Source organism: Mesoplodon bidens (assembly GCF_964165515.1).
Source record: "Mesoplodon bidens genome assembly, chromosome: 6".
NCBI classification, from domain to species: Eukaryota; Metazoa; Chordata; class Mammalia; order Artiodactyla; family Ziphiidae; genus Mesoplodon; species Mesoplodon bidens.
Genome location: NC_138162.1, coordinates 14,142,781 through 14,158,772, shown reverse-complemented (window position 1 = coordinate 14,158,772; position 15,992 = coordinate 14,142,781). Strand labels below are relative to the sequence as shown.

The 15,992-nt window shown below is 48.7% G+C and overlaps 1 protein-coding gene across 4 annotated transcripts in view; it reads right to left on the bottom strand.

Moving 5' to 3' along the window:
• The window catches only part of CDK5RAP2 (CDK5 regulatory subunit associated protein 2), a 184,105-nt gene that overhangs the window by 125,843 nt on the left and 42,270 nt on the right, over positions 1 to 15,992 (bottom strand). For all 4 annotated transcript variants that reach the window (XM_081236387.1, XM_081236386.1, XM_081236389.1 and 1 more), the window contains exons 7-11: positions 13,574 to 13,728; positions 8,839 to 9,001; positions 7,442 to 7,495; positions 6,481 to 6,600; positions 3,722 to 3,814 (exon numbers count right to left, since the gene is read on the bottom strand). In XM_081236387.1, coding sequence (XP_081092513.1) covers positions 3,722 to 3,814; positions 6,481 to 6,600; positions 7,442 to 7,495; positions 8,839 to 9,001; positions 13,574 to 13,728 — 585 coding nt within the window. The remainder of the gene's footprint in view (positions 1 to 3,721; positions 3,815 to 6,480; positions 6,601 to 7,441; positions 7,496 to 8,838; positions 9,002 to 13,573; positions 13,729 to 15,992) is intronic.

The window sequence follows — 15,992 nt, the reverse complement described above, 5'->3', positions numbered from 1 at the left end:
CTGTGTGACTTGGGAGAAGTTAACTTCTCTGAAGTTCTGTTTCCTCATGTGTGAGAATGATCTCTATTTCACAGGGTTGTTGTGAAGATAAAATCTGACACATAAAGTCCCATTTCAGCAGGTGCAGGATAAATAAATCTAGGTTCCATTTTCCATCACTTACTCCATTATCTTTCATTCCCAATCAAGAGAAAATATGGAGAGTTTCCTCAAACTAAAAGCTACGTGTAGAACACCATTAACTGAGAATCTGAAAATAGACCACACTAAAAACTACTATATTTTTATGCCAGAACTACATCACCCAACTTAAGGATGAGTTAACATTTACTGAGTTACCACCTGTGCCCAGATACATGTTCTTATTTAATCCTTGTAAGGATTATGTGACATAAATGTGACTATCCAGATTTTACAATGCGCAAGCAGACTGGGAGAGTGCAAATATCTTGCCCAAGATGATACAAGTTAGTGAAGCGGAGTTAGGATTCAAATTCATGTCCCACCCCAGGTTCTTCAGAGTAAAAATAATATGATACATACATATAATGGACTATATGCAGCCGTTTAAAAAGACTGTATAAAAAGCACAGAGATACACACAACACACACACACACACACACACACACAAATGACTGCATGTCAAACTGCTGAAATCTGAGTAAGGTCAACAGATTGCACCGATATCCTGGTTGTGACACTGTCCTATGTCACATAAGATGCTAACTTTGGGAGAACTAGGTAAAGAGTATACAGAAGTCTACTGCACGTGAATCTACAATTATCTCAAAATATATTCTTTTAAAGATTGGTTAGATCTATATATACTGCCAGGGAAAGAATGTTAAATGAAAACAGAAGAGATTATATAACAAAACACATATTATAATGTTATTTAATTTTTCAAAGGTGATATACATATATGTACAAATACGCTTTGAAAAGAGTCAAGGTGCTAACAGTGAACATCTTTATACGTGAGTTTACTGGTGACTCTTATCAACCTCTTTCCACCATTTTAAATATTTTATGAGTTTCCTGCAATGTGCAATTTTACTTTTATAAAGCCGAGCAGAGAGGGGAGGAGACATAACCGCTACTTCCAATTTGAAAATACATTGTTTAAATGGCTTCTGAGTAGCACAGCCAGGCCACACTGCAACCTTCACAGAGTCACACCTGTGATTAGAATCTACCTCCCTGCACTGTGGCAACTGCTCCAAGAGTCTGAATACCACTTGCTGCTGCTTCACTGTCACGCTTGATGCCACCCCTGTGAGCTTTAGCTCTTATACTCATGCTGCAATTAGTTCAAATCATGTGACATCCCAAAAAGGTCCCAAGATGTGAAAGACAATGCATTTTCAAATGTCTGTGCAATATTCAAATTATACATACCTCGCAATGAATTAGCTGATATAAGGGTCTGGTGTGTATTGTCTCACACACAGAATCAGAAAAATGGAAAGAGGAGAGACTTTGGAGTCAGACTTTGAGTTCAAGTACTGGCAACCCGGCAAACGGGTGAGCACTCCGCCTCTGTGGGTAAGGATTAAATGAACGCTCTCTGAACAGGCAACATGCCACGCAGAACCTGAGGAATTTCAACAGTGTCTGATCTCCATACTTTGCAAGATGAGAAACCCGGCCAATACTGTTAACTACAAGACCTCGCAGATCACTTTTAGACTAGGACTGAGGGTTATGAAATTAATCAATGGATGTAATAAGTCTGGGTAACGCGTAAACGTATAAGACTCTTTTCCTTCCTTCAAGGCCCAACAACAAGTAAAACATCACAACGCGTAAGGATGTCTGGTCTCTGCTTATCAATTGCCACCATACACTTTTTTTTCTCAAGGAATGGGAAATACGGACGGTTTTGCTTTTAAGGCTTGTTATTTTCTAAGCAAGGAAAAAAAACTCAGTGTAAAGTGTAATCTCAGCTCCATTTCATCAACCACTGTCAAAAGGGTGGGGAAGGCAAGTCTGAGAGTCCAAAGACAGAGATTTGTCTCTGCTTCTAGTGTGCCCGGACTTAAGCCAAATTACTGCAATTACTCTTACTGTGAATCAAAGCTCTGAAAAGATAAGGCATGGGATATGAATCCGAGGAACCAAACAGTCTTAAATTAGATTTAACTCCTAACTTCTACTTTATAACCAAGAACAACACGGGAGGAAGAAGTGGGAGGGCGGAGCTTTAAGGCAGTATGGGCTTAATCCCATGATGGAGCATTACTGATTCATTAGTTATTAGTAACAGGTATACACTGTAGAGGGAAACTAGAAACATGGGAAGAAAATGTTAATTCAAAACACAGACCTAAAATTAGCAAGAAAGAGGGAAGATCGAGGGGATGACCCACAGGAGCCCTTGCTGTGCAACGTTGGAGGGAAAAAGAAGGCAGGTCAAATAACCAAAGCCTGGAACAGAAAGCTGGCAGGGAGCAGGCAAGCCAGGTGAGGAGAGGTAGCGGGTGAAGGGAAAAGCACAGACTTGGGAGCGAGACTGATTCTGGGGTCAAATCCTAGCTCTTTCACTTACCGCTTCTGTGACCCTGAGCAAGCTACTTGAATCTCTGAACCTGGATTTCCTCAGCAGTAAACAAGGATATTAACAGTGCCTACTTCATGGCGCTGTCATACAGATTTATTGAGCTAATCCACGGAGAACACCTGGCACAGGGCTTGACACATAGTACATGTTCAATAAATGCCAGCTTTTATTAGCAGCAGCTACTACATTTAAACCCTGGTCCTGTCATTGGCAAAGCTGTGTGACCGTGAATAAACTGTATACCCTCACTGGACTTCAAAAACCCCTCAAATACAAGGGGGGTGAAAATTACCTTCCCCACAGGGTGGTGAAGATTAAATGAGATAATCCACACATCTCGCACGGTCTACTCCTGGCACAGCCTAAGCTCAGCACTCCTAACTGTGGGCATAGTTGTCACCATCATCACTGTCATACTGAGGAAGGGGCTGGAGAAGCACCCAAAGCCGCAGAAGATGCTCCTTTAATTAGACTGAGTGAACTCTTCTACTAAAGACCACTCAGAGGACTTCACTGGTGGCGCAGTAGTTAAGAATCCACCTGCTTGGGCTTCCCTGGTGGCGCAGTGGTTGAGAGTCCGTCTGCCAATGCAGAGGACACGGGTTCGTGCGCGGGTCTGGGAAGATCCCACATGCCACCAAGCGGCTAGGCCTGTAAGCCATGGCCGCTGAGCCTGTGCGTCCAGAGCCTGTGCTCCGCAACGGGAGAGGTCACAACAGTGAGAGGTCCGCGTACCGCGCAAAAAAAAAAAAAAAAAAAAGAATCCACCTGCCGATTCAGGGGACACGGGTTCAAGCCCTGGTCCAGGAAGATCCCACATGCCTCGGAGCAACTAAACCCGTGCGCCACAAATACTGAGCCTGCATGCCACAACTACTGAAGCTCGCTCGCCTCGAGCTGGTGCTCCGCAACAAGAGAAGCCACCACAATGAGAAGCCTATGCACCGCAACGAAGAATAGCCCCCGCTCGCCGCAACTAGAGAGAGCCCGCGCGCAGCAACAAAGACCCAACGCAACCAAAAATTAATTAATTAATTAATTAATTTAAAAAAAAAAAAAAACCACTCAGAGCTCCCTTGGTTCCTTTCAGCTGCAAAGCCCTGACATCACCAGGAGTAAGGATCATGGAGAGAGCCACTTCAAACAAAGCCAACACTTACCTGGAATTTCTGGGTCTGTGCTTTCTGGGGGGCCTCTCGGGCTTTAGCAAAGGCAGCATTGAGCTCTTCAATTTCAGAGTTAAGTTCTTCAATCTGGGTAAAAATAAGGAAGAACAGCCAAGTATGCAACTGGGCTCTCCTCTCTGTGCTCAGCCCACAAGCTTTTCCTGCTGAACTGGGGAGTGCTAACAACCGAGGGCTCTGTAGTCAGAAAAGTGGGATTTCTAGTTTGGCTGTCTACTAGCTGGATGACTTCAGGCCAGGCACTTCATCTCTTTGAGACTTAATTCCCTCAACTATAAAACAAGGATATGACCACTCACCCAACCACAGCACTGTTACGCTTGAATAACGTTAATAGGTCCCAAAACTCCACACCCTCCAGTGACCTTCTCCTCTGGCCCAGAGTCAGCCAGGAACTCCCCTGGCCACACCCTGGACTCTGCCAGCAGTCAGAATGGCCCTACCACTGGTGGGTGCCCTGCACAGCAGAGGGTCTCCGACGACCACTGAGCCCTGAACTCCCAACACACGAGACAAATCACACTGACCACGATTATGAACCAAACCTCCACTGCGGCGGACACTGGTGGTTACTCAAACTCCTACCTCCTCGGCTTCCTCAACCCCAGTTTCCTGGTCAGCGTCCCACTCCTGCAGCTATTCCTCCTGCCCCCCTTTGTGCATTCCTCTCCCTGTTCCTGAAATTTGCTGTCCCCTGCGGCCCGCTGCTCAGCCTCCTTTCCCACCCCACGCTATCCTTGGATAAGTAGATCAACCCTCAGAATTTTCACTCGTATCTGTATACGACTGACTCCCGGACCTATACCTCCAGGCCTGGGCCTTCTCCAAGCTTCAGACTCGCCTATCTATCTGCCTCCTGGACTTCTCACCTGAACGGTCCATGGGCTTCTCAAAGTCGGCACCTTCTAAACAGGCTCATCACCTCCATTGCCGCCCCCATCTCATCATGATCCTCCATTTTCTATGCTTTTAAGGGAGTTGGTGGCACCACCATATCCCCATTCACGCAGCCAGAAGTCACCCTTGACTGCTCCTTCTCTCAAGTCCTACATCTAATCATCAAATTTCCCCAAATTCACTTCTTATTTTTAATTATTCCTAGTTGTATTTCTTTTCTCTTCTTTTTTTTTTTTTTTTTTTTTTGTGGTACGCGGGCCCTCTCACTGTTGTGGCCTCTCCCGTTGCGGAGCACAGACTCCAGACGCGCAGGCTCAGCGGCCATGGCTCACGGGCCCAGCCGCTCCGCAGCATGTGGGATCCTCCCGGACCGGGGCACGAATCCACGTCCCCTGCATCGGCAGGTGGACTCTCAACCACTGTGCCACCAGGGAAGCCGTATTTCTAGTTGTATTTCTTGAATAAGCCCCACCCCTCCACTCGTACTTACTGTGACCGCTGCTCTAATTCAGCCTTTCTGAATTAGGGGGCTCTCACCTCAGCTACTGGCCTCCCTGCCTCCGTTCTCACCCTTCTGCCATCCCCTTTCCCAATACAGCCACAGGCTGCTCTCGGATGCAAAGGTGACCGGATGCAAAGGTGACCGGATGCAAATGTGACCACACCCTTCCGCTCGGAGCCTTTAGTGGCCTTGCTACCCTCGGGAGTTCCACCACCTCCGCTGCCCCTTGCAACCTCTCCAGCTTCTTCTCTCGCCCCACTTCCGCTCTGCACTTGATGCTCTAAGAACCTCAAACCGTTCTGCTTCCACAAACACACAAGGGCCTCTTTCCTAACGTAAGGCCCTGACCAGCATTCTCCCCTCTGTGCGAAATGGCCTCCCAGTCTCTGCCTCCCTTCCCAGCTAACTCCTGGTCCTCCTTTAAGATTCAGCTCAGACACCTCCTCCAGGAAGCAGCACTCCCCGCTCCCCGCATTCACACCCTAACCTGGACTAGGCCCCCTTCCCTCTGCTTCCACAGCTCCCTGCACTTCCCTCAATCACAACACCTTCACGTTGTCTTTTTTCCCCACTAGACTGGCAAGCAGAGCTGTGTTTTCTTCTCTGTATCTGTGCCGAGGAGTTACTGAGACATAACTGATGGCTATACTCATGACAGGAGAACCGCAAAGAACCACGAGCCACCACCTTGGATCCCAAAGGCAACAAGCCAGGTAGCGGAAGTCAAGGGCGACTTCTGGCTGGCACGACTAGGGATACGGTGGTGCCACCAACACAGACAAGAGCAGAGAAAATGGAGTAGGATGGTGAGATGGGGGCAGCGATGGAGGTGATGGGTCTGTTGAGAAAGTGCCGGCTCTGAGGAGCCTGCAGACCACCCAGGTGAGATGCCGCAGTCATGGCCTTGCCTCCCAAAACTCCTTTATCTCAATTTTCTGTTGTCTTTCAAAAGATGAGACCTACACTGTCCAATATGGTGACAAAGTCAGAGTTTAAAAATGTTAAAACCTCATTGCTATTTTTCTTTTATTGATTACATGTTGACATCTGGCATATATGTATTTTAAAGTTAATTTCACTTGTTTCTTTTTACTTCTTTTAATGTGGCTACTAGAAAATTTTAAATTACATACATAACTCGCATTATAGTCATACTGGACAGCACTGAATTACTCTACAAAATAACTTCTAATTGACTACAGGACCCTTTCCCCACTTTCTATACTCATCTCAGCTCTCTTATAAACTTTTTACCTAAAGCTAAAAATTCAGGGTAAGACAGGCCTGTCACAGAAGCTAATAAAGAAAAGTCTCACTTCAGGTGTATCAGACGTACCTCTTTTTCCTTCGACTTTAGTGCCATGGTTAGACCCTGAATGGCTTTATCCCTCTTTAAACTATTTTTCTTTTCCATAGCAATTTCTCTTTCCTTCTCTCTCAGGTCCTTCTGAAGAGCCTAAATTAGATCAGAAAAAGATTCACTAAGTTGATGCATTCTAACCAAAATGCACTGTAAATATAACTTTAAGAGCACACTCAAATGCAGTTATTCTATCATTCCTGTCAACCTGTGATTAATGTTTCCAAGTAGAGCTGAGAATCGTGGCATCAGCTCCGAGTTACTGTTTTACCGCTCGCGGCAACAGGGCCGGGTGTAGGAAGGGGATCAGATCAGTTAAGACGATGACAGCTACTCCCGAGGAAAGGACTCCAGTGCCTTCTGGAATCTGAATACAGTCACAGCAGAGCCTTTGAAACCGTACCAGGTTATTTGGGGGAAATAACAGATCATTAATTTCACTCCTTAATGCTACAAAAGCCAGCAGAGAATTCGGTTTGATGGAGACCGAATATATACATTTATAGTCTGAGTTCATTTCTAAAGATATTCACCGCTGCCTCCCTCCCGGGCTGTTGTGAGAATCAAATGAGATAATGGCCGTGAAAGCACTTTCTACGCTGGCAGGCGCTACACAAATGGCGGCCGCTGTGACTAGGGGACCCTGCAGCAGTGGCTCTGCGATTGGCCTGGCAGGTCTGAATCCTTGCTACGCCTCTTCCAACTCTGTGACCCTGGGGACGGAGCCTCACCTCTCTGAGCCCCATGTGTTACATCTGCAAAATGGGAACACCTACTCCAGAGTTATCGCGAAGGCTACGAAACCCTCCTCTCTGACACACCTAGAGCTTGACTCAACGAGTGACAGCTAGTCACAGAGGATTATCTGTTGCACTCAGAAGCAAGCAAGAGGCAGGGATAAATCCTCAATACGTTTGTAAAAATTGTATCCACATACCTGGATCCTCTCTTCAAAGCGATTTCTCTCCTTCTCCTCCTCCATTTGTGCAGCCTAAGAAAAGGCATTCATTGGTGCCCGGAAGGGACCCACAATCCAGCAGCTTCCCCAGAATGGTTAAAATGAACACTGCATTTACTTTCTATTCCCCACCCCACTGCTGAGGAACTCATGAAAACAAGCATCCACTCCTGTCTCCCCAGAAATCCACCCGAGTTAAGAAAATGTAAAGACAAGCAACCCGCACTGGCTGACCACCAGCCCCATGGAGCGTGAACCAAAGAGCTACGGGACGGCGCAAAAGCCACGAAAGCACAGCGCCCGCGGGGCGAGAAGGGCCGGGAGGAGGAGCAGACGTGGGCCAATCACAGCCAACAACTAGCCGGTGAGGCCGGAGGGTGCGCTGCTGTGGTCGGGACGAAGGAGACCCCGCTCCACAAAGCGACTGAGACAGTCCATGAGCGCTGAGACGTCCCCTGGCGTTTAGGGACCACACGCGGCAGCCAACCTGGGTCCAACCAGGACCGGAAGGCTGCTACCAGGCCTGCCTGCACCTCCAGGCCTGCCCACCCGCTTCAAAACAGCTGGGCATGGAGGCGGCCGGGGGTGGGGCAGGGGTCCAGGGGGGCTTTGGGGTCTCTACCAGCGACCCACCTCTTGGAGCCTGGGAAAATATCACAACGCCTCTGAGTGTGTTTCTCTACCCGACGAGGGGACCATGATCTCTGCCTTGCAAGGTGCCAGGATTAATTGAGGTGCACGCTGATACCCTTCGAGTGCTGCCAGGCCCGATACAAGTTATTTCCCTTCCCCACTGCCTCTGAAGTTTCCGACCGAAGGTGGCCTCAAGTCTGCCTCTAACCACAGAGACAAACCAAACCCAGTGGGTGCAAATAAAGTTCCCGGGCATCGACAAGTTAACCCACAGGAAAACAGAGGCGCGCAGGTATGGACTATTTTTTTTGTTGGTTTTTTGGGTTTTTTAAAGGTTTTTTTTTTTTTTTTTTTGGCTGCGTGGCTGCATTGGGTCTTAGTTGCGGCATGCAGGCTCTTCGTTGCGGGTTTATTTGCCCCACGGCATGTGGGATCTTAGTTGCCTGACCAGGGATCGAACCCGCGTCCCCTGCATTGGAAGGTGGATTCTTTACTACTGGACCACCGGAGAAGTCCCTGGACTGTTTTTTTCAACCGACTCTACGTGAACACGAGACTGGAAGGATAAAAAAAATGCCAGGGCCCCCGACAAAGGAGCTTTCTGGTAATTCCTCAGCAGACAACAGGGAGCTAATATTTTGAAGGCCACTGTGCGCGAACCCTGGGGACTGAATGTGCATCCATGTCCCACAGGGGGATCAGGTCTGCTAATTAAAGTCCCCCTCCATGTCCTGTCACCTCACCTCGGTCTCTCTCTCCTCGTCTCCCCTCAGAGCAGCAGAAAGTCCTCGGAGCTCTCCAGATGACACGTTTTCATCTGGAGATGCCATCCGAGATTTCTCCTCTTTCAGGCACTGAATTAAAGCTTCTTTGCTCTTCAAAGACAGCTTCAACTCCTCAATCAGTCTGAAAGAGAACAAAATTTAAATATTAATTCTAAGCTGTCCTCTTAGCTCAGTGTAGCAAGAGGAGGTAGGAAACAGGGCCAGACATCTTCAAAGTAGACGCGTCCAACGACCGAACATAAACGGAGCCGCATTTTGCAGGTGGGAGATTTGGGGCCAGAATTCGCCTCCAGCCCGGCCCTGGTCAATGCATCCTCTGAGCTGCCGGACTACGGTCTGATCGAGTCACACTCCCGCTCAAAGACTTTCACTGGCCCCCACCATCGACAGCAGTGGATTACGAATTTGGGGGGCTGGGGGGTGGCAAGGAATCTCTCCCTAAGGAATCTGTCAGTGAGACTCAACAAACATGACGAGTAAAGTAGAACGGTTCCAGTGAGCGTGAAAACCAGAGAGCGTCCCGCCAAGGCTTCCCGGGGCAAAGTCTAAAACAGACTGGCTTCCAAAATAAAGGCCAAACTCCTCAGCAAGGCGATCACGGCCCTGTCTTTTAGGGCCTAGGAGATCAGAGGTGCCGCTGACGGCGTCCGTCTCACCTCTCACAGGAAACGGTCACCCTCTTCACTGGCTCTCAGAGCCTCCCTCCCAAGCCTCTCCAGGAGCTGGGCTGCCCTGCACACACCACTCCCCATACCCAGAATGCCCTTCACACCTCTGCTCCCGCCTCCACCTGAGAAACACCCATTCATCCCGCCACGGCCAGGGAGGCGTTACCTCCCCTCAAGACCCCAGAGGCCCCCTCAGGAAGAGCTGAGCACACCCTTCTCCGGGCCACCAAATTACCCCTGACCTAGGCCAAGTTACTTAACCTCTCTGAGCCTGCACTGCCTCGGCTATAAAGTGGCCATAACTTGCTTATGTGGAATGGAGATAAGCTATTTAAAATGCTGCACAACTCCAGGCACGTGGCAGAACTCAACAAATAACAGTGGCTGTATGGCTATGATTACTTTTTCTTTAAACACTGAGCAATTAGCATTTTGTCAAAGGACCCTCAGAAGAGTCTCTCCAGCTAAGCTTAGAAAGCACCTCAGTAGGGTAGAGAGAGCAAAGGCTTGGAAGTCTGAGAGAGCTTCCCGAGCTCCCAAAGTGAAGGTGAGGAGTGAGCGAAAAGCAGTTGAAGCGCCTAGCAATGCGTATTTGAGTATCTGAAAATTTGTGTCCACCCAAAATTCCTATACTGAAATCCTAACCCCCAAAGGTGATAGGATTAGGAGGCGGGGCCTTTGGGAGGAGATAAGATCGTGAGGGTGGAACTCGCATGAACAGCAGCACAAATGGAGCTCCAGAAAGATCCCCCACCCCTTCCGCCAGGTGGGGAGACAATAAGTCTGAGACGTGGAAGAGGGCCCTCGTCCAACCATGCTGGCGCCCTGATCTCGGACTTCTGGCCTCCAGAACTGTAAGAAATAAGCTTCCATTATTTGTAAGCTACCCAATCTGTGGTATTTTGTTATGGCGCCCCAAAAGGACTAAAATAGTTGGGTACAGAGGGAACGGGGCAGCACCAGCACGATGCCCCCCAAAACTCGGAGGAGTAAGACTGCCCTCTAGGGGTTCAACTTTGAAATCATCACACAGTCAACTGGAGAGGTAAAAAGTCACCAAACTATACACTTAAAATGGATGTGTCATGCTGTGTGCAACTTATACTTCGATAAAATTGATTTGCTTTAGTTACCTAAAAGCAAGTTCTAGATAGGGATGGAAATGAGCAGGGAAGGCCTGTGGGGACTGTAGCCAGCCTAGTGCACCGCCCCCCTAAGGGAGCAGCCTCAGTCCAGCAAGACCCTGGCCCAGTCCTGCCACGCCTTCCAGGTTTTCAAGAGAAGCTGGAAATTTAGACTTTCACGTGAAATTAGGCGTTGTTTTTTTTTTTTTTAACATCACAACGAATTCCTTCTTTTCCAAGTACTGTTTGGGTCAAATAAAACATGTCTGTCGGCCATACTGACCCGCAGGGCTCCTCAAGGCTGACTGTCTTAGAGATACGGACTAGCTGTAAGGTTCAGTTAAAGGAAATCAAGGAGCTAAAGCATGTACCTTTGAAAAGGGTGGCGGGAGGCCAGGACACGGGCAGTGTCCGTCCTGGTGAGGGCCCTGCTCAGCGGCGGTCGGTCGTGTGGCAGATCTGGATCCAGCTCACCAAGGCGTGACCAAGGGCCCCTGCTCCACCCACTTCACTCACACCTCTGACCTCAATTTAGCTTCCTGGGCAGGCCTGCCTTCAGGGAGGGAACACACTGATCCCAGTCCCGGGAGAGTTCCGCCACAGAGGGCCACACCCAAGCGAGCAGGCAGAAACCCAGAGCTGGCTGCCGGGAGTGTGGCTGAGGCACCTCTATCCCTGAGAGACGGGTGCACTTGCAGGACTGACACATCACGTTTCGGTGCCTCCCCAGCAGGACCGGTAGAAGACCCCAGGAGCAGGCAGCCTTAGGGAGGCCCCGACATGATCACCCACATCCATGGAGACCCCGCTGCCCGGACCACAGTCAGTACTCAGCAAGCATTAACCCTTCCCAAAAAGGGCTCCGTCTCCCAAAATGATGAGCAGCCAAGCTTCTACAGCGAATGCTAACAGGGACCGAGGCTGCTCTGAACTGTGCCACGCGGCGCACCTTTGAGGGTGGCTCACCCCAAGCCCAGGGCTCTCCTCTCACAAGCTCTCCCTGCCCCACACCCACGCAGAGCTGATCACTCCCTGGCTTTTGTCACAGCCCAGACCCGGAACTTACCTCCAGCATCAATCGTGACTTTCTGGTTGTTTTTTTTGTTTGTTTTTTTGCGGTACGCGGGCCTCTCACTGCTGTGGCCTCCCCCGCCGCGGCTCACAGGCCCAGCCGCTCCACAGCATGTGGGATCTTCCCGGACCAGGGCACGAACCCGTGTCCCCTGCCTCAGCAGGCGGACTCTCGACCACTGCGCCACCAGGGAAGCCCCACGTGACTTCCTGTTTTTAACGCGTGTTCCCTCCCCCACATGGGAGCTCCATATAAGGAAGACAGTGTTCACCTCTGCATTCCCGGCACCCAGCCCGAGGCTATGCTCAGCAGCTGGTGAAGGAATGAACCTGCATCTCCTTTAATTCACGCCTCACTCCATAGGGCCAGCATCTCCTGGACTCTCCTCTTGGATGCCTGCAATCCCTCAACCCAATGTGTCCCAACTGAAAGCTCATCTTCCCACCTCCTCCACCCCAAAACATCTCCTCTTTCTCCCCTTTTCCCACAAACTCAGCAAACTGCCCTACCATCCCACGGTTGCTCATGCTCAAGACCTGGGTCAGGGGGACCTCTGCAGCCTTTTCCCTCATCCACAGACCCAGCAGCCATCAAGCCCTTCAAGCCATCAGGCCAATCCAACCTTCCCAGCATCTCTGCCTGCTCTTCCCCAACCCGAGTTCTATCACCTCGGTCCTCGTCACCATCACCTCTTATCCGAACTTCAGCATCATCCCCCCTGCCAATCCATCCTCCAGGGGGCAGCCAGAGGGATCTCTCTAAATTTAAATCTGATCCTGTCATTCCCCCCACCCCCATCCTTAGCTCTTCAGTGGCTCCTCACATGCCCTGAGGACAAAACCCAAACTCTACCAAAAGGCCCACAGGACCTGCCCCAGCTTCCCGCTCCCCAGCTCCTCCTACCGCGCCCCCCCTTCCAGAACACGACACTCGGCCAGGCTGTACTCTTCCAGTTCCTTGATCGTGCTTTAGAACAATTTCTGTCGGCTTCCAAACTAGCCTGGCTCTTCAGTGGATGGGCCAGAGGTTAGCTGGAAGCCTCACTTCTATTTAGTTAACTCAACCTTCCACTTAGTAACCACCAAAGCAAGGCAAGAGTATCAAAATGCAAGAACGGTAAAGAATAAAACCTCCACTCTCTCCTGACCAGTTTTGATTCAAAGTTTGGTTGCAAGACATAAAGGGCATTAAAGATTGCCAAAAAGCCGTATGGCCCACCCACTTCTCTGGACCAAATGGCACACGTTTTACTTCTGGACCATTGAAGAGCTCTGTACTTGGTCTACGTTGGTTTGGTCCCTCGCACTGCACTAATCTGGGCCCTCAGCCTGCATTAAAAGATATGATGGAAAACAGGTCACAAAAAATTCACTAGTATTTTACTGTGGGGATGGAGTCACTTACTGTTCCCTTTGGGAAAATCTACAAGAGAAATGTCTCTCTGACAATGACAAGTAAAACTGGGCTTCTCCTGAGTTACTAGCTTGTTTTGTCTTGTGAGCAATGTGAATCTTAGGTCCACCAAAATTGTTTTTCCCTTTTTCCTTTGGCTACCAGGAAGCTTAGAGCCAAAACCTGAACGCTAAATTGAATATCGGAGTAGAACTTTTCAGCATGAACTTCTGTCTACTAATTCGATCTCTGTCCTCATATCACTACCCTATTCCTTTCCCTTTCGCCCTGATTTTATCCCTAGTTTTCTCACTATGGGGAACAAGTAGAAAAAGAAGGGGAAAAGGGTAGGAAGGCAACAACCCCTTCCGTTTTTTTTTTTGGATCATGCTGCCAGATAAATGGATGTCAGAGCATCACAGGGGTAAGAGCCAGACCTGTCCTTCTCTTCCAGGACCAGAGCCGTCTCCAGATCCCCCTCGTGCATCCTCTTCATCTCTGAAAGCTTGTTTTCCAAGCTTAACCGAAGAGCCTTCTCTGTTTCTGTTCCAGCAAAGGCCTTTTCCAGCTCTGCTTGGGCGGCTTTCACATCCTAGAGTTAAATTAAACGCATTTGATGCAATTTTTCAATACAATTGGGAACACTTTGAAAGGAAATTGGATTAAAATATAAATATTTATGACTTTTTCTCCAGCACATTTCCCCTCCCTGAATTGTACTACACATCGGGAGAATCAGTAATAAATACATTCACCAGCCATTTTTCCCTTCTTGTATCCTGAAGAGTAATAGGCATTTCCAATGGAAAAGACTCTCTACAAGAACCGTATTTTGGGTTTTGAAAAATCCGATCAATATTTACAGTTTCAACGAGAAGGAGGAGAAATGTGCCTCTCAATACCTAAACATACATAAATTCCTAGGAGTCACCATAATCTCCATACAAATTCTTCCCACACCACACTGCCCCCTCACTATTTTTAAGATAATGACTACACAACTCTAAAGTGCAGTTTCTGTATCTCCAAGGTGATTTAGGTGGTAAAAAACTCTTATGTTCTTCCTGAGAGCTCAGAGAAGCCAAAAAGGAAATTGCCTAAATCACGCAGGCAGCGTCTGTGTTCGGGAAAAAGGTCCTGGTGCTCAGGAAAGTGACCAAATAGTAGACGTGAGTCTCCAAGCCCTCATGCCATCTGACTGCATCACGAAGATGAAAGGCAAATCGAACCGGATTCAAAACCCAGTTCTCCCACCACTTATTTGCTGGGTGACCTTGAGTAGTCCCTTAACCTCCCTGAGCCCGTTTCCCAACCTATAAAACAGGGATAACCACCGTCTCAAAGAATTGCTGGGCGACTCTGTCAAATGCCTGCTGCGTCACAGGAAGCTCAAAAAACGTGGGCTTCCTCTTCCCTGACCTTCCCTCCACGGTGCCTCGCCCACCACCGTCTCCCCAAGAGGGTGACAGCCTGCCAATATCACCGATAGCTGGGAAAAACCACTTCCCCATATTCTGAGAGGAAAAAAACGGCAAAAACTATTATTTACTGAGTGCCTACTGATGCCGGGCTTTGAGCAAGGAGCTTTATTTATACTATCTTTGATCCTCACTCAATCCTAGAAAGCTACATACTGACAGAGAGACTCGACCAGCCCAGAACGCAGGCTCTACAGCCAGACCACCTGGCATGTACTACCTGGGTGACCTTGTGCCAAGTGACTTGGCCACTCTGTGCCTGTGTCATCATGTTTTTGGTTTTGTTCTTAAAAAGGGATAGTAAAAGTATTTACCTCATATGTTTACTGAAGGGATGAACTAAGTCAGTGTATGAAAAGGCTGAGAAGGGTGCCTCAGACATGGTAAGCCCTCCATAAATCATTAGTTCACTGCGGTTATTACAATGACTATTGCAGGGCAGACACCACTGGCCTCATTTCACAGATGAAGCAGCAGAGGCTCGGAGAAGGCAAATGTCTTCTCCAAGGTGACAAGCTAGTGACAGAGCAGGGATTCAGTCCAGTACCGTCAGTCATGCTGCTACCCTAAAACCCGGGGAAGCACTTACTGGGAAAAATAAGATGACTGAACCAACAGATTAAGTCTCTTAAAAGTCTCAGAATTACATTTTAACTAAAGTTCAGAATTTGGGCTCAGAAGACCCTCCTTTCGGTTTCAGCTCTACTGCTTATGACCAAGACTAAGTTTCCCAGCTCTCTGAGCCTGTCTCCTCATCTGTAGTTTGGACCTAGGATCTACACACCCCCATGGGGCTGATGTGAACATGACAAATGGAAAAGACCATTATAGGCTGTAAAATACAGTACAAATGAATCTGCTCGTTGTACCCAGAAGTGCTTTGTGGTGTCATTTCTCCTCTTATCTGCCAAGAAGAATCAGGGTTTTGGGTAGAGAAATAACAGACTTCAAAGATCAAGAATTAAAAGGAACTGGTATCACTCAATGATGAGCTTAATATGGAGGAAAGCTTTTCAACATCTAGGAGATGAAGTTTTTTGGCCAAGGAGCATCCTGACTCCCACCACAGGCTGAGAATGGGGGGGAAATAAGAGCTACACACAGCGGCTCCCCGAGAGGAAGCAGGCAGTGGGCACAGGTGGGATGGAGGGATGGAGGCTGGGCTCTGGGAACAGGGGCTGCGTGGCCACGCATGGCCTACGAGTCAGGAAACCTGGCTCCAAGCTTAGCTGTGTTAGGCGGGTCGCCTCCCCTCTCCGGGCCTCAGGCCTCAGCTCCCTCTTCTGTAAAGTAAAGGAACTAAACTAGATAAAAAGAAGGGTGGTGTTGCAGTCAGGACACAGGCTGTAAAATCAGCTGTTGTAACTTAAATCCGGGA